The sequence below is a fragment of the Corylus avellana genome, chromosome 1 (assembly GCF_965113065.1).
Source record: "Corylus avellana chromosome 1, dhCorAvel1.hap1.2, whole genome shotgun sequence".
NCBI classification, from domain to species: Eukaryota; Viridiplantae; Streptophyta; class Magnoliopsida; order Fagales; family Betulaceae; genus Corylus; species Corylus avellana.
In genome coordinates this window covers 19,953,982-19,977,455 of record NC_142490.1, presented here as the reverse complement: position 1 = coordinate 19,977,455, position 23,474 = coordinate 19,953,982, and the positions used below count along the sequence as shown (strand labels likewise).

At 34.8% G+C, this 23,474-nt stretch overlaps 2 protein-coding genes across 3 annotated transcripts; one reads left to right on the top strand and one right to left on the bottom strand.

The window, feature by feature from the left end:
- The first annotated feature begins 2,809 nt into the window (after positions 1 to 2,809).
- On the top strand, positions 2,810 to 15,030 carry LOC132170821 (alpha,alpha-trehalose-phosphate synthase [UDP-forming] 1). 2 transcript variants are annotated; one of them, XM_088516594.1, is made up of 18 exons: positions 2,810 to 2,849; positions 3,555 to 3,963; positions 4,234 to 4,331; positions 4,504 to 4,892; positions 6,461 to 6,575; positions 6,757 to 6,858; positions 7,111 to 7,261; positions 8,405 to 8,493; positions 9,024 to 9,072; positions 9,790 to 9,890; positions 11,408 to 11,595; positions 12,533 to 12,650; positions 13,020 to 13,193; positions 13,274 to 13,396; positions 13,505 to 13,592; positions 13,730 to 13,860; positions 13,962 to 14,060; positions 14,473 to 15,030. In XM_088516594.1, exons 2-18 carry the CDS (start codon positions 3,576 to 3,578, stop codon positions 14,860 to 14,862), a joined length of 2,793 nt encoding a protein of 930 aa, XP_088372720.1. In that variant the 5' UTR covers positions 2,810 to 2,849; positions 3,555 to 3,575; the 3' UTR covers positions 14,863 to 15,030. The 2 variants fall into 2 exon arrangements, with proteins under 2 accessions (XP_088372720.1, XP_059437920.2); XM_059581937.2 differs by lacking the exon at positions 2,810 to 2,849 and having other exon boundaries at positions 3,528 to 3,963.
- A 714-nt stretch (positions 15,031 to 15,744) lies between these two features.
- LOC132170807 (Pentatricopeptide repeat (PPR) superfamily protein) lies at positions 15,745 to 18,887 on the bottom strand. Its single transcript, XM_059581920.2, has 8 exons — positions 18,395 to 18,887; positions 18,144 to 18,277; positions 17,936 to 18,037; positions 17,738 to 17,814; positions 17,412 to 17,505; positions 17,074 to 17,217; positions 16,510 to 16,722; positions 15,745 to 16,314 (listed from the first exon to the last, which is right to left on the bottom strand). The coding sequence occupies exons 2-8, from the start codon at positions 18,201 to 18,203 to the stop codon at positions 16,114 to 16,116; spliced, it is 891 nt and encodes a 296-aa protein (XP_059437903.2). The 5' UTR covers positions 18,204 to 18,277; positions 18,395 to 18,887; the 3' UTR covers positions 15,745 to 16,113.
- Positions 18,888 to 23,474: the final 4,587 nt, after the last annotated feature.

The window sequence follows — 23,474 nt, the reverse complement described above, 5'->3', positions numbered from 1 at the left end:
TTTTTATCATAAGAGGTACCTCTGGTTTACCTAAAGACGGAGATGGCACATCCATCTAAATTTCGTTCAAAATTTCACGTAATGCCACGTCAGCACAAATAACGAATTGACATGTGTCCCTATAATTAATTAAAAAAAATAAAAACATTAAAAAATTATATTTAATTAAATTTTTTAATATTCAAAAAAAATTAAAAAAAAAAATTGGGGTTGGCCGTAGCCACCCCCCTTGGCCATTTGCGGGGTGGTTGGCCACCCACTTTGGCCATGGGGGTGGCCTAGCCACCCTCATCTGGCCAATTTGGAGTGGCACGATCTATGGGGGTGGCCAAACCACCCCCAAGTGGCCAAATGGAGGTGGCCTAACCACCCCCAACCCGACCATTTGGGGGTAGCCGAGCCACCCCCTAAATGGCCAAGGGGTGGCCAAACTTTTTTTTTTCTTTCTCTTTTTCTTTTTTTAATTTAATTAAATATAATTTTTTAATATTTTTAATTAAAAAAAATTAATTAATTATATAAACACGTGTCAATTTGTTATTGGTACTGATGTGTCGTTCTGTCAAATTTTGGAAGTAACTACCATCTCCGTCTTTAGGTAAACCAGACGTACCTACTGTGAAAAAAAGTAAAGCCTATAGAACAAAAAAAAATAAAAAAAAATTAAACAACATAGGAATGAGGTATTACACCCTATTTTTAATTCAATTTCTTTGATATTTGTAAAAAATCTTCGCATAATAAAAACAAAACATACTCATGTACCTGCACTATTTTATATAATAGAAATGAAAAAGTGGAAGATGTTGACCCATGACCCTTCACTTTCGTTGTCACAAGTGGAAGTCCTGAAAATCTTGCTCTTTTGAGAAAGCAGAAAAGCTCCATTGTCGCTGACACCAATGGCAAGACAAAAATAGTGGAAGAAGTAAATTGATATTCAATTTCTAATTTTAATATTGTGGGAGAATAATGTAAACACGTTTTTTTTTTTTTTTTTTTTTTTTTTAAAAAGTGAGGTCCAATATATGTTTGTAATTAAAAAAAGATTGGTAATTTTTTTTTTTTTTTTTTCTATTCGAATATCATGTTGTTTGTAATTAATCATGTTTGCTAGGTAGTCGGCTGTGAACCATGCTTCATGAAACGAAGGTCACTAGTTCGAATCCCCCTCATTTTGTGTAGACATGTCAGCAAATAAAAAAAAATTTTTTTTAAAAAAAAACAATGGAGTTGTTTTTTTCACATTTTTTAATATTCTTAATTTGACACAGATTAATATGTAAATATGAATTAAAGGTTCGATGATTTTCATTAACAAGTAAAAAATTGTACTATTTACTCAACGGTCGCAAAGATAAATGAGTTATACAGGCGAGAATCTCATATTTTTAAGTCTTATCTGATTCTTAATAATTCTCAAATACGAGTTTCGCGTGCTATTGAAAATCTAGATTCCGAAGCATCACATTTCTAAGTATTATTCTCTTTGACATCCATATATATATATATATATATTGACTTATAAAAAAATATGTGGATGTCAAGAAAAAGATTAGATTTTGTGAACCAAATGCCATGACAAAGATAATAACCCAATATTTATGATGCCTTTTGGCATTTTCCTTTCTCTTTTTGGCTCTCTTCTATGTTTTGCATATGCCATTACAGGTTTGAGATTGTCCCACCCGCCCACACATAAAATGTGTTCAAAACTGCAAATTTCATTTTATTCAAAAATAAATTACAATATATATATATATATATATATATATATATATATAGCATTCAAAATACACTATCCACCTTTGATTTTCTTCTTTATTGGAAATTCAACACCATTTTTAGCTGGAGTTATAAACTCCATTTACACTATTACCCATATATTTCTCTTATCCAATTTCGCTATTTCTCCATCTTCCATTCTTTTTTTTTTTTTTTTTTTTTTTTTTCTTTTAAATTTACCATTAAATATGCAGGACCCACATGATCTATAAGACCTACATGTGACTCTTATAGATCCAATAGTAATTTTTTTTTAAAAAAAAATATATGGATAGAAGATGAACAAATAGCATTTCTCGTATCCATACGATTTATAACCAAGTTTATGAAATAAACTCTAATAAACACAAGCAACGCTACATACTACACTCCATGCCACTCTTATTTTATTGGACCGTTATAACAAGACCCATTAATCCTTATTTATTTATCCATTTTTAACAAAGACTGATCTAAAAGGCTGATAAACACTACCACATCAGCTCAGCGAAATAAGATAAATGTCATGGAATTGGTGCATTGAATTCATACCAAAAAAACCAATTGATCATAACCCAAAAGTTTTTTTTTTTTTTTTTTTTTTGTTGTTGCTATTAAAAAAAAAAAAAAAAAAATTTCCATAAAATCATAACCCAAGCAATTTTCCTATTATATCTTGGTGGGGTCCCAATGTGCAACATTGGCACACATATCTGTTGTATTCACCATATAAAAAGCACCAAATCATTTGAATTTGCATAGTTTTTTTGGGTGTCACCTGCATGGCCTAAAAAGCTCTGCATATATACCATATTAGCTTCATCGTAATCCATGGCTATAGCTTTGGATAATGAATTTCCTTATGCCATTAATAATCATCATCAAATGCATACTTCGAATGTAGATTTTTCCTTTCCTGAGCATAGCCGCCTAAAATATCGCTCGCCAACTTGCTCCCTCGTCCCCGTATGGCCAGGCTTTGCGCTTCTATATATAGCTCTCAACAGAAGCAGGGTCAGTGTCACATTTTGTTGATGAACGTGGATTCTTCTCAAGAAATTGGCACTAGTTTACAGAACAATCCGGTGAGAGCCTTTTACTGGGTTCCTTTTGTTGCTTTGATTTCTTCAACTTCTTTGTGGCCATTCTTGCTCATGTACGCCATTGTGAAAAAAAAGAAGAAATTTTGGGTTTTTGATTTTGTATTTGGGTTTGGTTTTCTGGGTTTGTAGAGATTACAATAACCCTCATTTTGATTTTTCTTGATTTTTTTTTTTTTTTTTTTTTTTTTTTGGCGCTTGATATGTTGATGGGTTATTTTTGTTTTTGTTCTGCCTTTTTGAATTCTTCCTTACTGATTGGTTTAGAATAAAACCCAGATATTTATTTATGATCACGCTCAAGGTAAAGTTCTTTGCCATTTCTTGAACACTCATTGCTCTGTTCAGTATTTCTGGGATTGTTATTTTTGAAATTATCTTTGACAATGTTTTTGCTCAGTTGATAGGTTAATGCACTGTATGAATTCTTTTGCTTAAGAAAAATCAAACAGCTAATATGACAAGTATGGACAGTTGTTGGAAAAGTTTGTAGTTCGTGTGTAGTAGGTGGGATGATTTAGTGTGGAGAATTTCTTGTTTATTTGAAGTAGAAGAGAAAATTCACCATTTCAATGATTATGTATGACACTTTGTAAGGGTGACGAAATATCAAGAGATTGAGTCTGAACAGTTTGTTGGAAACTTTTGTAGTACTTTTTAGGCATGACCATGGAAACGTGCAAATTGCAGGTTTCTTTACAGACTGTACACATGCCAGGGAATAAGTATAACTGTAGCCCTGTGACACCAAGAACTAGATTGGAAAGGCTTCTGAGGGAAAGAGAGAGAAGGAAATCCAACCGGTGTTTCCCATCAAGTGAGGAAGCAAGAAATTGCAACGGAGAGGCAGAAATCCATGTGAATGATTCATGTTCAACCGAGAATAATAATTTGGGTCTACCTAGGGAGGAAGAGTTCTTGAATGGGGTTGCAGCTGCAAGAACTTTTCTGGCTGATGGATGCCAAAGGCAAGATGGGCGCCCTTCTAAACAAAGATTGTTGGTGGTAGCCAATAGGTTGCCGGTCTCTGCTATCCGAAGGGGTGAGGACTCATGGCAACTTGAGGTAAGTGCTGGAGGGCTAGTCACTGCACTTTTAGGTAAGTGATTGGTCAAATCTTTCATTATCCTTATTCTTTCTTTAAGCATTGTATATTATAATTCAATCAGCTGGGACCGCACCTCATAAATTACATTTTCTATTTTTCTGTTTTATTTTATCTTGCAAAGCTAAAAATAATAATGATTCTACTGTTTGCCCTCACTCCTTTTTTTTTTTTTTAAAAAAAATTTTAATTTTTTTAAGCATGTTTTTTAATTCTCTATTCACTGAAGTGAAGGCTAAATGAAGCCTTGAAATTCTTTTGCAGGCCTGAAGGAGTTTGATGCCAAATGGATTGGTTGGGCTGGTGTAAATGTACCCGATGAAGTTGGACAAAGAGCACTCACTAACGCCTTAGCTGAAAAGGTTCGGAAATTTGGTTACATTTGAAGTCCCATAAAACTTAACAACTACTACAAGTATCATCTATAATATTGGATAATGTCTATGATGTGTAAGTTTTGCTCCCATTCCCCCCCAATACACAAACAAATAATGTACTGTCTCTCCCTTACTAACTTTGGTTTATTGACTGCAGAGGTGCATCCCAATATTTCTTGATGAGGAGATGGTTCATCAGTATTATAATGGTTACTGTAACAACATCTTGTGGCCTCTTTTCCATTATCTCGGGATTCCACAGGAAGATCGACTTGCAACCACCCGTAGTTTCCAGTCTCAATTTGATGCATATAAGAAGGCAAACCAAATGTTTGCTGAAGTAGTGAAAGAACATTACAAGGAGGGAGATGTAGTTTGGTGCCATGATTACCACCTAATGTTTCTTCCGAAATATCTAAAAGAATATAACAACAAAATGAAAGTTGGTTGGTTTCTTCATACTCCCTTTCCCTCCTCTGAAATACATAGAATGCTGCCTTCTCGGTCAGAGCTGTTGAGATCTGTTCTTGCTGCTGATTTAGTTGGGTAAGCTATTCATTTTTCTGCATATTATTTGGACATGCACGATTCTTTGTTTTATTCTGTTTTTGCTTCATCATGCTTCTTAGGAGTAGACTGGTATTTGGATGGAACTCAAAGTTCTCATGCCTAGAAAGGCCTCCAAATGTCATCCAAGTTTAGTGATAGACTTTGGTCAGCTGGTAAACTATGGTTGTGTTCTTGCCTCTTGCCTTGGTTGATGTCTCCTTAGGAGCTGAGAAACTGTCTTCACCTTTCTCCTTGATTACCAATTTAAAAACTGCTCATTTTGGTGACATCCTATATGTTGCACGCTTGTGTTCAAGTTTTTGTATTAGATGCTAAATCATATTCGTTTTTCTTATTTTATATTAGCATTACTATGTTTTAAGTAGTAATTGACCACTATAACATCTCTGATGCCAATACTCCATTCGATGCCTACATATGACACTGACATATATTCCTACCACCTCCGAAGAACATTAGGAAATTCATAAGCTTCTATAATTGTTGAATAAACAAGAAATGCAAAGGTATTCATTGCCTTTAGATTATGCTGCTTTACTCTGTAATTTTATTGAGTAAGTGATTTACTTCATGATTGATTAGGTCAAATTTGAAAAATATGTGCATGTGATAAACTGCTGTTTGTCCCAAGTGTTCGTGACATAAAATTTATGAACAAGGAAATCGTATAAATTTCTCCTAACAGCACATTTAAAGATATAAAGGGTGCAATCCAACTTTCCAACAAATATGCATGGGGTTCACTAGGTGGGAACACTAATGTATTAATTTATGTGTGTTTGTATGTATACATGTATATTTATATGTATGTATGTATGATAGGCCTTATAGTACCATTTCTCAGAAAGGCTAGTTCCTACGTCATTTTCCCTCCTTTTAATTGTCAACTTCATACCAGTAAACAAAACCTAATTAAATCAATGGGCAACTTCATGAACTCTCTGCAGCTGCAACTGAAATGTGGTAGCTTGCTCTTGTTAGCTTCAGTCAGGCCTTTAATTAGTTTTATCAACTTCAGTGAAAAGAAGCATGCAAATGTATTATGCCTTAATACTAATTTGAGCATTTCTTTTGGGACCATATAAGCAGAGCCATTTTTCCTTATTGACGACCTCCATCATGCTAAATTTAGTTCCCCATTTTAAAGGATTTTTCTAGTTGGGGAGTTGAGGATTTTAAAGCTTCCCCTAGGACGTATTCAATAAGATGAAAGTTACTATAAAGTTTATATCATTGGAGATCTAGGATTCTGATAAGTTAAAAGTGAGAGGCAAAAGAAAAGAGTTTTTTTTTGTCATCCTTCGGTTGCACCAGGAAATGGGGCATTCAATATCAGCCTGTTATATCAACAATACTTTTAAAAGAGTTTAATGACTGTGCTCATATAGATTTTATGTTAAGTTCTCAAGACCATAATGTTTTAATTGGTGGATATTTTAATATCAACAATACTTTTAAAAGAGTTTAATGGCTGTGCTCATATAGATTTTATGTTAAGTTCTCTAGACCATAATGTTTTAATTGGTGGATATTTTACCTTCCAGTTTCCACACATATGATTACGCAAGGCATTTTGTAAGTGCTTGCACTCGTATCCTTGGACTTGAGGGTACGCCTGAAGGAGTAGAGGATCAAGGAAAGCTTACACGTGTAGCTGCGGTACATATTAGCTGATCACCCTCTCTCTTTCTTTGTTTTCCATTCTCCTGCAAAATCCACACTTTGTTTCATATATTTCATAGGTTTGTCAGCATTGATTATAATTATCAATATGAAGTCCTCCCTTAATTTTTTTCTCAACATGCCTATGTGTTATTTTCTTGGGAGCTTGAAACAACAGTTTCCTATTGGGATAGATTATGAACGATTTATTCGAGCTCTTGAACTCCCTCAAGTTCAGAATCACATGAAAGAACTGAAACAAAGATTTGCCGGCCGAAAGGTAAGAGCTACCTGTTTTGTTTGGAAGCACCATTGTTAATAGTTCTTCTTGATTATGAATAGAGTGCAATTAACTGTTGAGGTGGTGGTCATGTTAGGGGTTGGTCGGGCTAGACATGGTTATAATAATGCTGTTCTTGCTTATATTTGATTTATGTCTTCATTCTGGAATCCTTAGTCTTGTTTGCTAGACTTACTACCATCAGTTTGTTTGCTTTTAATTTTCCTCATGTTCTTGTTCTTCTATGGATAGGTAATGTTGGGGGTCGATCGTCTTGATATGATTAAGGGAATCCCCCAAAAGATTTTGGCGTTTGAAAAGTTCCTTGAAGAAAATCCACATTGGCGTGATCGAGTTGTTTTGCTGCAGATTGCAGTACCAACAAGGACGGATGTTCCTGAGTGTATTTTTCCTTCTTAACATGTTTCCTCCATTTAAATTCATATAACTGGAAAAGCTATATTTGTTCTATGCACATGATACATGATCAATTGGAATTAAGTTAGGATGGATGATCGATCATTGTTAAAGTATTTCCTTAGGTATCTGGTAAAATTTTATTTCTCTCCAATAACCAATTATACGGGTCCAAATTCTTTGATTTTCTAATCACAATATGCAAAGCAGATAAACTAATAAAATTCACTTTCACGTAGGTTGTTATATTTTTGTATTTGACTTAGTGAAACACATGCTTTAAATTGTGTGCATATTATTGATTTTTTCTATCCTACTATTATAGCTTTTAACATCAATGAAGGCTTGTAGGTTATGATAAAGTAGTAAAATAGGAGAAGGAAATAATTCTCCAAATACACATATGTTTATAAGTGTACATGTACATGTGTTCTCAACTTAACAGGACTTTTATTTGAAATGTGATGTTGGTTACATGAATCCTACTTTCCCCACTTAATTCTACCAGAGCCCTACTTTTTAGATACTTGGGGTTGGTTACTTGTTCACACAACTCTATTTAACTTAAGAGAGCCTTTACTTGAAATCCTTATGGTTGGCTACATAAATCCTATCTTACTATCGAACCCTATATCTATACCTCCTTTATGTATCTACATTTGGAGGACTTCAAACAAATTCCAGCTTTACATGACACCAAGTTTAACTGCCTCTGTTTGCAGCAAAATAAAAGGTCTTTGTTAATTTATAAAAATATCTTTATTATAACCTACAAGCCTTATTAGTCCACCCCCCACTCCCCCCCCCCCCCCCCCCCCCCCCCGGCCCTCTCCTTTCCTCATTTTCATGTCATTTTTTTTACACTTAGAATTTGTTTTGGGGGGACTGTTTGATTAAGTTATGATCATCATGTTCATTTTTACTTGGGTTTGCCTTGCCTTAGAATTAGTCTCACGCATGCTTCGTTTTATGTTATTTTAATAAACTTTCACTAATAGAATTGCAATTCTTAGGGAATTCAATTAGAGGTTCTTTCTCTGTTGCTCTGAATATGAAATTAATCTTTTCCAAAATTTTATATCATCTTGGAGTATCCATTATCAATATATTCTACTTGTTGCTTTGATAGATCAAAAGCTTACAAGCCAGGTTCATGAGATTGTTGGACGCATTAATGGGAAATTTGGTACTCTAACTGCGGTTCCAATACATCATCTGGTTTGTCTTTACCTTATCAACTTTTGTTTTTATCCAATCAATTACAAACTCATATATGTAAAATTAGATAATAACTTATATTAATGGTTAAGATGTTAAACGCATCTCTTTGTTTTTTTAACTGTAAAAGGTATCTTTTTAATTGTAAATCAAACATTATTATCTTTTTAGTGACTTTATTGCTCACTACTAGCATTGCATGTTCACATGCTGAGTTCTACCATCACTTTTTCTTTTTTATAAGTATTTGTGGACTCAGAAATTTGAAACTGAAGTCCTAGAGATGCATTTTGTTATATAGTCTTTGGAAGCAGTGTAAGATAAGAAGTTAAACTTTTGTCATGTATTGATGTTGCATAGACTGAAAATTAGGCAAATATCATAAAATTATTGTTCTTTCTTAATTCGATATGTTTCTTATTATGCCCTAATAAGTCCTTTAGCTATGCTCTTACGAAAAACATTTCTATTGCAACTATTGTTGGCTGATCATCTGAAGACTTCTAAAGCATTCTCTTCTTTATTTACAGGATCGATCTCTCGACTTTCATGCGTTATGTGCACTATATGCTATTACTGGTACTCATTTTTGTGCCATCGATCACAGACGTAGTCATTGTTGTCTTTTTTGTCTTGTCTCCCCCAAGTTAAGAAGATGGCTAAGGTGTTGAAATAGTATAAGGAGGCAAATTAAATCATTAAATATCTTAATCAATTGTTTCTTGAGTTCTCATGCTAATTAAATGCAAAATAAAGTCTTCCAGTTAGCTCATGCCTATGCTCTTTATTGTTTTTATGTTCTTGTTACTTACACTCCTTTAAATGTATCATGCCATCTGTTTATTTTTTTCTATTGTCTTTGATAAACCATCCAATTTTCTGGAAATTGGCTATAAATATTTTAACTTTCTGGCATACTGTCAGAGCACTGTGAGCACATTAACTGAAGACAATCGTAAGAGAGATGGTTACATGTTGCTATTGACAATATATTGAAGTTGTACTCAGATACTTAATAAAGGTTTAATAGAAGGTTCCTTAAGATAAATGCACGAAATGCGTGTTCCCTCCCTGATTGGCCAAATAATAATTATTACATTTTTGGTTGTCCAAATTTTAGCAATATTTGTTTCATTTGACATACATTGAAGCATTGTTGTTAACTAAAACTGTTGAGGCAAGCCATCAATATGGAGATGCAATTAACCTATCATTTCTTCCATACTGTTGTATAAAAGGCTATATTTAATGGGAGATTTGCACTCAAAATGTTTTTATTCACTCTTTCTTGTTTAGATGTAGCACTCGTAACATCTTTAAGGGATGGAATGAATCTTGTCAGCTATGAGTTTGTTGCCTGCCAAGCTTCCAACAAAGGAGTTCTCATTCTAAGTGAGGTAATTAAGCTTTCCATTTATTTGGTTTTATTTATGATTATTAGTTTATTCATAGTGAACTGTTGGCTTTTTTAAAATGATATACCTGCAAGCAAAGATGTTTTGGCCATCACTTAAAAGAAGAAAATATGAGGATGAACATCATATACAATATCCAGGAAATGTATCTTTTAGTTGTTGATAAACTGTTTGTAAGCTTGAAGATATATTTGAGGCATAAAGAGAAGAATAATTTAATCCAAAAGTAACTACTTGACTGAGGGTCTAAGTGTTTCTATACATTCTATCCCATAAAAACTTACCTATTCACCCGGTGAGCTAGAGTACTATACTATTAATGCAAGAAAACATACACAGCTACAGGAAAGAACAGGGAGATTGGCCTTAAAAAACTAGACAATGATATATAAGTAGATAAGATACTTACTTACCAGTCAACATTACATTCCGTTCAAACTGGTAGGTATATTCATGTGAAGCATCTGATTTCTTGCCGCATTTAGTAGGCAGTGATTATTGAGGGTGTTTCCTGCTAAAACTCATAAGAACATTTCATATTTAGCATTAGATTCCTAGCCACTTCCTACAGGTGTTGGCTTACTTGCTTTGTAACCCTACGTTATTTCGGGACTAAGCACAACAGGCCTATCTAAATCACTTGATGATTAGAGTTGCAGAAAAGAAGAGGACAACGAGTGAAGTTGGAAGCATTTCTATCCCTTCTGAGATTATCATGGAAAAACTAACCCATTGGCCTGGTTACCTGGAGTATGGTATTAACCCTAAAAAACATCAGAGATACAGGAAGGAACAAGGCGATTGGCCTTAAAAAACTAGACAAGGATACACAATTAGATAATATAACCATCAGTTAACACTGCATTCCTTTAAACCTGCAAGGACATTCATCTTGAGCATTTGATTTATGGCTGCATCAAGTAGGCAGGTTTACCAAGGGTGCATCCTGCCAAAACTCATAAGAAACATTCATTTTTAACATTAGACTCCTACATTGTTTTGGGACTAAGCATTATAGGCCTACATACCTAAATACTTGATTGTAGGAGTTAGAGGGAAGAAGAGGGTCAGATGATTTGTCATTGTTTCAAATTTACGGAAGTCTGAATTTAAAATAAGAACGTGAACTTGGCTTGAATACTGTAGTGGAGACTTTTGGAAATAAAATCACTTTGAAACCTATTTCTTGTACTCTTATCATCCGAAAGCAATATAAAATGAGTAATTTTCTCTTCAGTTTTTGGAAGAATTAATGGTAACATGGTGAATGTGGGGTTTCATTAGTTATGTATTTGCAGCTGAGTTACTGCGCGTTGCTTTGCTTTCTGGACTTTGGTGATGTAATTGTGGAATGATATTTTATTTATTTGAGGACTTGAAAAAAGGAAGAAGAGAATGATTTGCTTCATCAAATGAAATTTATCAAGTCTACTTATAGTATGGGTAAGAGATATTATTAAGTTGAAACTTGTGTTCAAATCTTCTCTTTTGTTTCCTAGTTTGCAGGTGCAGCACAGTCTCTTGGGGCTGGGGCTATTTTGGTAAACCCATGGAACGTGACTGAAGTTGCTGCTTCCATTAGTTATGCCTTGGAAATGCCAGCTGATGAGAGAGAGAAAAGGCATCAGCACAACTTCAAGCATGTGACAACTCACACATCTCAAGAATGGGCTGCAACCTTTGTAAGGTATTGATCATGTCCTGGTGTTGCAAAGCACTCATTTTGCATAGAGTTTCAACTGCAGTCCATGTTTATGCATTTGTCTATTAGTTTGTCAGTTAGACCACCTCCCCTAATGCGCACTCTTTTGCCACCAATGTGGTCTTACATGCTCAGTTACCCAAAGAACAGAAGAAAAAAAATGATCTGAATATTGTGATGAGAGGGTGTGCACTATTGTTTTCAAAATGTTAATTTCTAAGTGTTTTCGAATCAGGCTCATGCAATCTTCAAGGGTTCATGAAGTAGAATACCAATGCAACTGATTTCCTAATTTTTTGAAAAAAAAAAAACAAAAAACAAAATTACTTTCTGTGAGTGGTGAAGTTGTTTGTTAATCCCTAACCTGGGTTTGTAGGGAGCAGATACATAGATGTAGAGAAGTAGATGGTATTATGTAAGTCTCACTTAGCCTCCCAATTTTTTGATAGGAATTGAGAATAAAGATAAAGTGAGGACAATGACCTTTTGCCACAATAACCCATTTAAAGGTGGCCAATCCTGTCTTGAGTAGATTGTAAGTGAAATGATTGCCAAAAAAAAAAAAACAGGAAAAGAGTGAGTGGCAGAGGGAAACTAAAAAAGAAGAAAGTGATTGGAACAAACTTCTCTTTCAATGCATATTTTGGTGGCTGTGTTGTTTATGATGTTTCGACTGTCATTGATATACTTATATAGTTCCATTGATTTGAAATCACTTCTAATGTTGCACTGGGTGTAAGATTTACGCAGTGTATATGGAAAAAGGAGATTAACATAGATATATCAGTTTATGTGTTGTCTTATTCACCGAATAGATTTCTCTATCTTTTTTCTTTGTAGAAAATGCACCTTTCTTTTCTTTCTTCCTTCTTAAATATTCTTTCATACTTTCTTCTGATTCTGAAGTCCTCATCTTTTGTAGCGAACTCAATGATACTATTGTTGAAGCTCAACTTAGGACAAGACAAGTTCCACCATTACTTCCAACAGAAATAGCAGTTGATCGTTATTTGAAATCCAGTAATAGATTGGTCATACTGGTAAGCTTATGTTCAGATGTTATAGGGGCTATTGTAAATTAATTGCAATATTTCATGGTAAAAGTTCTATGTTTCAATCTTCCTTATGTGACATTTCTTCTTGTCCTTTGAAGAGTGACTTGGACTATCAATTACTTGAAGTTTTATCAAAGTGATATTATTTTGTACAAGTCACTTATACAAAGACCTAAACAGTTTGGCACATTTATTAGTCCACTTGCTGTCTTAATGTTTTACTTTACTTGGTAACCTTTCCACTGTATGAACTCTGTTTATTAACCGTTAACTGCATGTTTCACTCTGTTATGCAATCTTTTTATTCAACATCACATATAATAGATGCCTTATCATTTTGCTTACACATCACAGGGATTCAATTCTGCCTTAACTGAACCAGTGGATGCCCTAGGGAGAAATGGTCAATTAAAAGAAATGGAGCTTAAATTGCACCCAGATATAAAGGAACCTTTAAGGAAGCTTTGTGATGACCCAAAGACAACAATTGTTGTCCTCAGTGGCAGTGAAAGAGCTGTCTTGGATGATGTACACTCGTTTTCTCCAATTCTCCAGTAATTATTTTTCCTTTGAAAATTATGCTTTCAGACTAATAACTTCTTGTACAGAACTTTAGTGAATACAACATGTGGTTGGCAGCAGAACATGGGATGTTTTTACGTCATACAAACGGAGAATGGATGACAACAATGCCAGAAAATTTATGCATGGACTGGGTTGACAGTGTAAAGGTCCATATACTAATTAAAATTGTTTTTTTTTTTTGGGGGGGTAGAAATTTACATGAATTTTTGTCTTACTTTCATTTTATGACTTCTGATGCTTGTTTAAAATATCAGCATGTTTTCGAGTATTTTACTGAAAGAACACCTCGATCTCATTTTGAACATCGTGAAACTTCACTTGTATGGAACTACAAGTACGCAGGTACCAGAAAATACATACGTCCATACTTTCTTCCCCTTCAATTAGTTTATTTTATTTTGGTTAAAGTGTTTATAATTATGCTGTTTTTGTTGTTTTCTGTTTTGCTCATTCACTTATTTGTATAAATACTACATTAGATGTTGAGTTTGGAAGGATTCAAGCAAGGGATATGTTGCAGCATCTGTGGACAGGTCCAATCTCCAATGCCTCTGTTGATGTTGTCCGAGGTGGCCGATCTGTCGAGGTCCGAGCAGTTGGTGTTACGAAGGTATATGCGTTATGGTTAGCTGGAAGTCTTTGATGACTGTTCTGTCATTTATCACCTTCACGTGTTAATCTTCCACATTCAACGTTTCCATGTTTATACAGGGTGCAGCTATAGATCGTATCTTAGGAGAAATAGTTCATCACAAAGGCATGAAGTCACCTATTGATTATGTTCTCTGTATAGGGCACTTTCTTGCAAAGGTGTGTTACCATGAATTTTTGAACTTAAGAGCAGATTTACTGTTGCTAAGTATTCTCATATTTGAATATATTGATTTATAGACAGACTACATTTTTTATCTTTGCTGAACCTTCATTACTTCAAATTGTAATATATCAAAAGCATTTTCAATCTGTTTGTAAGCATGTAAAAGAATTGTTGTCCCAACTTATACTCCAAAGCTATTGCTTCACGGTGCGACCTGCAAACCCGACATGAACACGGCATTGCTCACAACGCTGCGACTATTTTAAAGGGTTCCTTAGTCTTTCCCTTGTGTTTTTCTCAAGAGAATTCTAGGATGAAGGCACCCAATACACACAAAGAGACATGTTTCTTTGTAATTAAATGTGAATGATGGAAACACAAGCTTATCTGGATTTGATGCTTCAGGATGAAGACGTCTATACGTTTTTTGAGCCAGAGCTTCCTTGTGATTCACCACCTCCAGCAAGAGCCATGGTAGCCAATCATGTGAAGGCATCTATGCCAAATAATTTGGCCAGCCAAAGTGGGCCGAGGGCATCTCGCCTTAAGAAGCAGCGTTCATTGTCTACTTTAGAGAAGAAAGAAACCAATCCCGGAAGTGCAATTGCTTTGCAACCTATGTTGCAGGATAAAATGCCACTGCATGAGGGTGCTTCAGTACTTGATCTCAAAGGTGACAATTACTTCTCTTGTTCCGTTGGGAGAAAGCGATCAAATGCACGGTATCTCCTTGGATCAGCAGACAGTGTTGTTTCTCTCCTAAAGGACCTGGCGCAGTGTTCATCATCCAATTGATCACATCATGCCTACTGCATATGTTAATGTCAATCTGAAGGTTGAGAGGCATGGCATTAGCAGTCCTTTGAGCAGCTAAACCTTTTCTTCTTTACAGTCCATGGAAATTTAAGTTTAACTGAGTAGTGGCATCAGCATTAGCTTGAATAAACTACATTAACACCTGAAATACCCAGATGATTTTTTTTTTTTTTTTCTTTTGTAACACAATACAAATAAACAATGAAAAGAAAGGCTTTGGATCAGATTCAATACATAATTTGTAACTTATGCGCTTTTTTTTTTTTTGATAGAACTGAAAGTTTATAAAGCTTCATTTACTCTGCTTCTCTGAAATTTGCCTTTAGACACAACTAGCATTCTTATTTCCAAACAAATCTTTTGAGAACAGAAGAGCGCTTCTCTTCTGTTCTCACTTGGTTATCATGTCTGATATTTTAGACAGCCTGAATAATACTGCTTGCAGCCCTTTTCCTTTCCATTCTTTCACACCTTTATCTATGATTTCTTCCCATTCAGTAGGGTGTCATCTATTAAACACTACTCAAATTTGCCAACCAAACCCTTTTGCTAAAGCTGCATTGAAAAAATAAATGACCTCTCCCTTCAATGCACCTTCAATTAGGATGCTTGGCAGAGAAGCATGAAGACACAAATTATTGTGTCTTAATCGGAATACACAACTATTGTGGATTGGTAATTCGAATTGGGAATTTTCAGTGAAAAATGCTTACCAACTTGAAGGTGAAAGAAGCGTGCAATGTAAAGGAGGAAGTTGGAAAAATAATTTGGTACAACTTCTCGTTACCTTAAAAAGAAGCAAAGTTCAAATAAGAACGCCTCTATTCTCAACCCTGAAGGGGAGTTCAAGCTGTTCAACTCTAGCTGCAAAATCCATAAAATTTCAATTATAATATTCTCTAGTATTTTTACAAGTAATTCAAATAAAATGCAGCGGGGCACAACCCTAGTATATAGAGAATATACATAAGAGACAACCAACTAAAAAGAAGAACAAGAAACAAATATAATAACTCTAAGAAAGAAAATAGAAGACTATTGTGAGCAGTCATCTAAACATAAAGAGATTTGTACATAATAACTTTTTAACTCTATCATCGAACTAAAACCATCTTCAAAATTTCGCGCATTGCATTCCAGCCAAATACAAATACTCTCTAGTTAGCAAGGCCGAACTGGGAAAAACAGACGTCGTGTGCCTCAATGCTGTAAGTTCTCCCTATAATTGGTTCAAGCATCATCTTCATCCGACACATCCGTTCTCACTCTCACCCGTTCGCCTTTGAAGTGGATATATTTCCACTTAGACTTGTATCTTTTAAGAACCAGCTTCTGCTTCTCTTCTTGACCTAGATTCTGAAAGGCACGTGCCACTCTCCTGACGGTGTCTTGATCTGGTTTTACACCCAACTCCTCCATATCTGCAAAAACCTGAATTTTTCATAAAGAAAATTTATAGTTTAGAACTGTCATAGTAGTAATTCTTCATGTAAATTATCTCCAACACTACACAAAATTCAAAAGGAAAATATATATATTAGAAAAACAGAACAGAGACATCAGATCCAGTTTTCATGCAGACTGTTTGCAAGGTTTGACACAGCAAGTGAGATAGCAATCTTATACCTCTATTATCTTCTCTTGCATGCTATGATGATCATACAAAGAGATCATCCTAGAAAACAACCACTTCGAGATAGAGCGTGTATGTATGTGCAAAATCATGTTCCACAACGATTCAGCCTCATCTACTCTCTGATCCATGTCAAATGCTAGCAGAAGGGTGTCATACGTTCCCATTGTTGCTCCTTGACCTTTGCTCAACATCCACTTGGCCACCTGGGTTACCAAGGATTAGTAATCACTATATAAGCAGGAAATATCACATAATTGATATACATTTTTACATGATTATAAAGAAGACTAGCCTTAAGATTTGATCCTAGGCCTACGAAATATCACATAATTGGCTCAAACTAATTATAATTGGTATAATCCTAGGCCTTTTTGGCTCAAAGATTTGATCTGAAATTAATTTCATAAAAAATCCTCCTATTAGGTAATCACGGGCTGGGATATCACAAATATCATCTACAATTAGAATGTAGTAACAGAGTATATACAGGTTGCTAAATGCTACCACAGATAAACAACAATAAATGTCAAACACGAAGTGTACAAATCTCATACTTGAATTACATGCTTCCATTGCCTCCTCGTCCTTAAGATTTTTAAAGCCTTAGCTGCTGCAACCAAAGGGAATTCTGTCTCCCAAGCAATCCATTCATCTAAAGCTCCATAAACAGCTTCTTTTTCATTAGGAAGTCCAGAAACCTGCCATTTCGAAATGTACACCCGACCAATTACAGAAGTTAGACAGAATTTAGCACTTCTACTTCTTGTTCAAGTACTTGAATACCATCCAAACTAGTAGTTTAAAACCTAAAAGCCTTTGTCCTTAAGGTTTACCAAAAACTTGAAAGGACAAAACAAATAGGTGAAACACAAGAAACGATCAATTAACATACAATTCTAACAAGACTAAGCGCCTTCTGCCCAGACCCAGCTGAATCTTTTTTCTTCCACAAGTGATGCTCTCCCTTTCCAACCTTTATTATTTTCCTGCACTCGAGTGAAGAAAACCTAAATGAAGCAATAATGGAAATCTGGAAAATAACAATAGCAGTGATGACTATCCCCAAGGAACTAGGCTGACATTTTTCATTCAGAGTTAAAGCACAACCAAAGATTTAGGCAATAAAGAAAAACGATTAAAATAAATTGAGCAAAAGTGCTGTATAAATTATGAAAAGAAGAAACTTTTCATAAATATGAAGGAAGAGAAATAGCCTACTTCTCAAGAGCTTTGGAATTATTTCCCAGTTCTCCACCATGATTGAGCGAGCATTTGACATGGGGAGTCTTTGTTGCCTACATGTTACAGGTAAAAGTTGAATATGTAAACAAATAAATAAATGGGCTCTAGTTCAAATAATTCCAATTTTTAGGAAAAAATAAATTTAAGAAACTGTACTTAATTCTTCTTGCTTGCCTTTGCAGTGAGGATAATAGCCCTTGTTGCCTTTTGCAGGAACAAAAACCTGCAATTTGAGAGCCTCGGACCCCACAATAACTCCACCTTAGTTTTCTTAACCTGATGAGGCCACATAAGAAGTGCAGATGATAAGCCTCCACAATAAGGAGGCAACACAAAAATAATAATAATAATAATAATAATAATTTCGAACCCAACCATTTACCTGACTTATTCCCAATGAGGAGAAACAATATGAATTTCTGGTACTGACAATTATCATCATTGTCCTCTTCTTCAATCAAGCAACTCCAACCCAAGATCCAAACATGTTGGGAAGAACATTTGTGTGTGTTGTCTCTTTGTTTTGAAAGTAGGAAATCAAAAGCATATGAGGGAGACGAGATGATTACATAGTGGAGTAAAATGGGTTCACTCTCATTTTCAACAAGATAAATTGTAAAGAGGAAAGATTACCTTATTGTTCGAGAAAACGAAAACCCAGTTGGGTTTTTCGCTAGGGAAGCAAGCAGAAGAGCCTCCTTCAATTCAAATGCGAACTTGGTAGAAGTTGAAGAATCCGGCTTCCATGCAGTGAAAAAAAAAAAAAAATTTCACAGCAATCTGCTGCAGTTATATGGACGATTGAGATTTAATTTTGCCTTTTTAAATGAAATAATGTCGTGGGTTAAGCAAATATATATATTAAAAAAAAAAAATCTCTCGGTTCTCTCTCTTCTTTATCCTGGGTTCCTCAAACAAAAAAGCACTCCACTTCACAGTTCCTGGTGAGACAGAGAGAGCAACAATGGAAGTTTCAGAGGTTTCAATCAAATCCCCCACCACCAACAAGAACAGAACCGACGTCCAAAGCAGTTCAGGAAAAAAAAACCCCACTTTCAGTCCCGCTCAGGACGACACCAAGCCATTGCTCCAAGACCCAGTATTCCCTCTCTCTCTCTCTCTCTAGAAGTTCATACATCTGAGGCCTGTAGCTTTTATGTGGGTTTTTGATCGCTTTGAGGATGGGTTTAAGATTTGGGCTGTGAAAACGTGGGCCACTACTCACTAGTATAATGGGCCTAGTTTTCTTCAGGCCTTTTTATGTAAAGGAGGTGCATTGTGTGTTGGTCCGACCAAAGATTTTTTTTTTTTTTTTTTAAAAAAAAAAGATTTACTTTTATAGTTTTCTGGTGAAAAAAAAAACACTTCTATTTCTTTTAATCATGAAATTGTATCGAATGAAATTATATAGGCTTATCCACAAATAAAAAGTTTAATGTAATAGTGGTCGGCCACCCCCTTAGGCTCGTTTTGGGGTGACTGAACCATCCCAAAGGCTTTTAAGGGGCGGTTCGGCAACACTCCTCTGACCGATTCTAGAGTTAGCTGATCACTCAAAAATCAAAACGATGATGAAATCATTCCAGATTTGATGTATTTCGTTGGTTCCAACAAGAAAATAGCTCTTAATTAAGCACCTTGATGCTTGGAAAGTTCCCTCTTCCACTCAAGTTGAAAAATGGATCCCATCGCCTTTTTTCGTTCTTTCAAAATAAATTTTGATACTGTCATCCTGGATTCTTTCCCGGCTCAAGTTGCAGTATGCCGTGATTCCAACATCAAAATATTAAAGGTGTTATCTCAAATTAGGCCTTCTTGTGATCCCAACTTTGGCGAGGCTCTTGTTGCCTGCCTGGCAACTTCATTGACAATCTCTCAAGTTCTTAAACTTCACTTTAGAAGGTGATTCTCAAGTGGTGATAATGGCTCTCCAACAACCACATATTTGCACAAGAATGGAAAATTGTTGATCTCATTTCAAACTCTATCTCTTCCATTCTAACCTCTTTCTCTTGGAAGGCTAGGCTTATTGAGCCACAACTAGATCTCACTCCGGCTACATTCTCACTTACTTTCATGTTCACCCATCTATCCCTATTTGCGGTGGCAAAGACCCCATCTCCTTTTTGCTTGTAATTTCTTCTATTTTGTTGTTTTGGCATTGTTGTTTTTTAGCTTGTCTTGTTTTCATTGTTGAAGTGTACTTACCAAAATAAATAAAAACATTCTATAGCTTGAGGTGGTTCAATTACCCCCATCGGTCCATTCTAGGGGTGGTTAAACCACTCTCATAATTTTAGAGTTGGTCAATCACTTGATTCACTTCATAAAACTGGCATTCTAAAGTGTCTGAACCATCCCCATAACTTGGGAATAATTTGGTTACCCCTAAAACCGATCATTGGAGATGACCAAACGATTCTTTAAGGATAATGGGAGTGGGTCAGGGTCAAACCACCTTTAAGGGTAATAGGATGGTTTTGTTATAATTTTGTAAAAAATAAAAATAAAAAAAAAGGACAGAATTCATACAAAATAATCATTTTGTTATAAAAGTAAACTACAAAGATTTATATAAATTCACTTTAAAACCATGCGCACTTATTTTTGTTATAAGGTTTCCTTTCTTATATTATAAGGAATATACCTTGGAGTTTTATTAAACCACACAATACATAAACCGAATGTACGTTCTAGCTAGCTAGTTCATGTTGACGCCCGGAATATCCGAAACAAATCAATTAAACAAAACGATATGCATCATTAAGCATGCATCTTCAATATTATTAATTAATTAACCACTAGAAAACGATTTCAAATTTGGCATTTTTCTAACTCATGATTGCATGCACAATCATACGTTTCTTAGAATCTCAACCAGACCAAAAATTATCCTTCATTCTTACACCATGAATTGAAAACTCTTTTTCTATTTCCTCATCATCATTAACCAAAACTCTAAGAAAAGAATAACGTTTTCTACAGGGTTTGCCTTCCCCCCGCCCCCCCACCCATTCTCGTCACGGTAGCTTTTTCCTTGGTCTTACAAGCAACCCGTCACCCGTCTGACTGTCCAAAAATCTGCATTAATAGTTTCGTTTGTTCATTTGATATGAATTTAACCTACCAACGGTACGTAAGTGGTGGCGAATATTGAAAACGATGAGAAGGGGGAACGTACAGAAATGATGAAATATGAACCACAAATCTGAGATGAGATGAGCTTCAAGTCATTTTCACTAGCCCTCCAAATTTAACAAGGAAATATCTAGCAGGATAATAATAATAATAATAATAATAAAAAGGACACCTCGAAAAGCTGCAGTCGTTTTCAATGAAAAGAGTATATATACGTCAAGTACCCACTTTAAGGCAAGACTTCTGGAATGTGTAGGTTTTCCGTTGGACCACCTCTCTCCATCTCCTCCCTACACGTATCTATTTCTATTTTATGCTTCTTCTTCTTCTTTTTTTTTTTTCTTTTTTTCAAATCCCAATTTTTTCCGCATAAAAGCTCAATGTTTTGTATATTCGGACCGGATCCTCTCCACTTCAAAGAAAATGAAGAAAAGTCGGCCCCTAATTTTACAATGGTACAATGGTTATTTTACTTTTTTTTAGATCATTTTACCCTTGTAAAAAGAAGGACCGACTCCTCTCAATTTCCTTTGAAATTGAGAGAATCATTCTCCTTCGTATTCACGGTCTTTGTTTTAATACTATTTTGAATTATTATTCATTTCGGAAGATTAAACCCATAAAAAGTCACTGTGATAATTATTTATCGATTATCTCAAAAATTTAAGCTGGTAAAAAATAATGAACTTAATATTCGAACTCAAAAACTCTATTATAATTTACTGTTAAATACTAACTGGTTATCCAAAAAATCAAAAAGTTAATAAAAATAATAAATTTAATCATTTTATTAATATTCTGCCTACCCGTTTTCATCTTTCTAATACACACAAATAAACAATCTTTCACTACATATACCATTTCAGGCTTCAGCCATTTAATTTTTCTATTGAAAATGTATGTATGCATGAAAAAACTTTCCTTACCATTCGTAATGACATGTTTGGACCAGAAAAGAAGAAAGGAAAAGAAATCCATATTTTTATATAAATCTCTTCTTCTTTTTTGACTTGGAGAAGCTAAATGCCTAAAAATCTATGAACTTCACACTTGCACACAATTTTCTCCTAAGCCCAAAAGCCAAAACCTTCACTCCCTTGACTTAATTGTTTTTGTTTGCTTCCTAAACAAACGTGACTTATCCCTTTAGAAGACTTTTTACACATTGCTTCACCAAATTAAAACACTTCACAAATAAATAAATTAATTAATTAATTAAAAAAAAACAATAAATAAATAAATAAACAAAACAAAACAAAACCCCCCCTACTCCTCCTAGCCTTTGTACAATGACTTGCACGAAAACGAATACGGTGGTGAACGAACGTGTTCGTGTTACAGGAATAATTCAGATTCCCGTCACTAACGGCCCACGTGTCGGGCCACTAATGGTTTGTCGTGTTCGAAAATCCATTCCCCTCCCGATTGGAGCCAAGGCGGTGGATAACAATAGGCGGACCCCACCTCTGACGCGGATCAGGAGCCGTCGGATGCGCCGCGCTGGAGGGACCATTAAACGCTTTACTCCTACACCGTTTACAGTCAGCTCGGCTTCATTGGTAACCAAGGCCTACCGACTCTATTCTTGTCTTTTATGTAAAAGTCAAGTCTTTTCTTTATTACTACACATTCGACTATTCATTAATTATACTCTTCTTTCTATTATCTTAAGAGCCCAATTGGATTTTTTTTTTTTGGAGGACAATTGGATTAGGGACACAGTGAATAAGGCTCTGTTTGTTAATTTTTTTTTATTGCTTGAAAAAATGTTCTATGAATATTTTATGTTTTAATTTGAATGTTAGAAAGAAAATACAAAAGAAATAATTAAAAAAACTTAACAAGCAAAGCAATATGTTTCTTACATTAATTAGTTGTATAAACTTTCTTGGTTTATCAAAGCTTTTAACTAGGAGATATATATATATATATATATATATATATATATATATATCATACACATTTGATAGAGCTTAATCCATCCTTAAAGAGACTGAAATTATAACCATAATACTATTAGAGACGAAACCAAAATTCTAATGAGGAACAAAAGTATGAACGAGAGACTAAATCTAATTTTAAATAAGGTTATGCTAATTTTTAGGTGCGCACATATATACATATATAAAACTTTTAAGAAAGAAATCGAAAAGACATGGTCCCAGATGTCCCCGGTTCCATCTCTGCACACTAATAAATAGATCACACTTATTTTACGTTAGTCGATGCACTGGATTTTAATTTTTAAAAATGTTTTTTTGAAACATTACTCATAATATAATAAAACAAAATTGTACATCATTTGCACTAAAAAGAAAATGACAACACTATGATTAATAAAAAGAAGAGAATGACAACACCATTACAAATAATTCCTATCAACATTGAAAGAGTGATTTAAAACAACACACATACATACATAAAAGTCCACAATAATAGACATGCACTTGCGTGTAGCGATTGAACCGCAAAACACGCGTACTAGTACAACTCAATTAAAGCCAAGCCAATTTAGTCATGATCGAAGTCGCCAGTGGGATTATTAGCAGCCAGCCAGACAATCCGTGAGCCACAA

Bases quoted from the DNA above. Each gene is read 5' to 3' on its own strand.
- LOC132170821 (XM_059581937.2), top strand. From the start codon at position 3,528: ATGACCATGGAAACGTGCAAATTGCAGGTTTCTTTACAGACTGTACAC. The intron at 11,596-12,532 runs GTATTGATCATG...CATCTTTTGTAG, and splicing joins TGGGCTGCAACCTTTGTAAG to CGAACTCAATGATACTATTG. The intron at 13,861-13,961 runs GTATATGCGTTA...ATGTTTATACAG, and splicing joins GAGCAGTTGGTGTTACGAAG to GGTGCAGCTATAGATCGTAT.
- LOC132170807 (XM_059581920.2), bottom strand. From the start codon at position 18,203: ATGATGATAATTGTCAGTACCAGAAATTCATATTGTTTCTCCTCATTG. The intron at 18,038-18,143 runs GTAAATGGTTGG...TGGCCTCATCAG, and splicing joins CCTCATTGGGAATAAGTCAG to GTTAAGAAAACTAAGGTGGA. The intron at 17,506-17,737 runs GTAGGCTATTTC...ACTCGAGTGCAG, and splicing joins AATTCCAAAGCTCTTGAGAA to GAAAATAATAAAGGTTGGAA.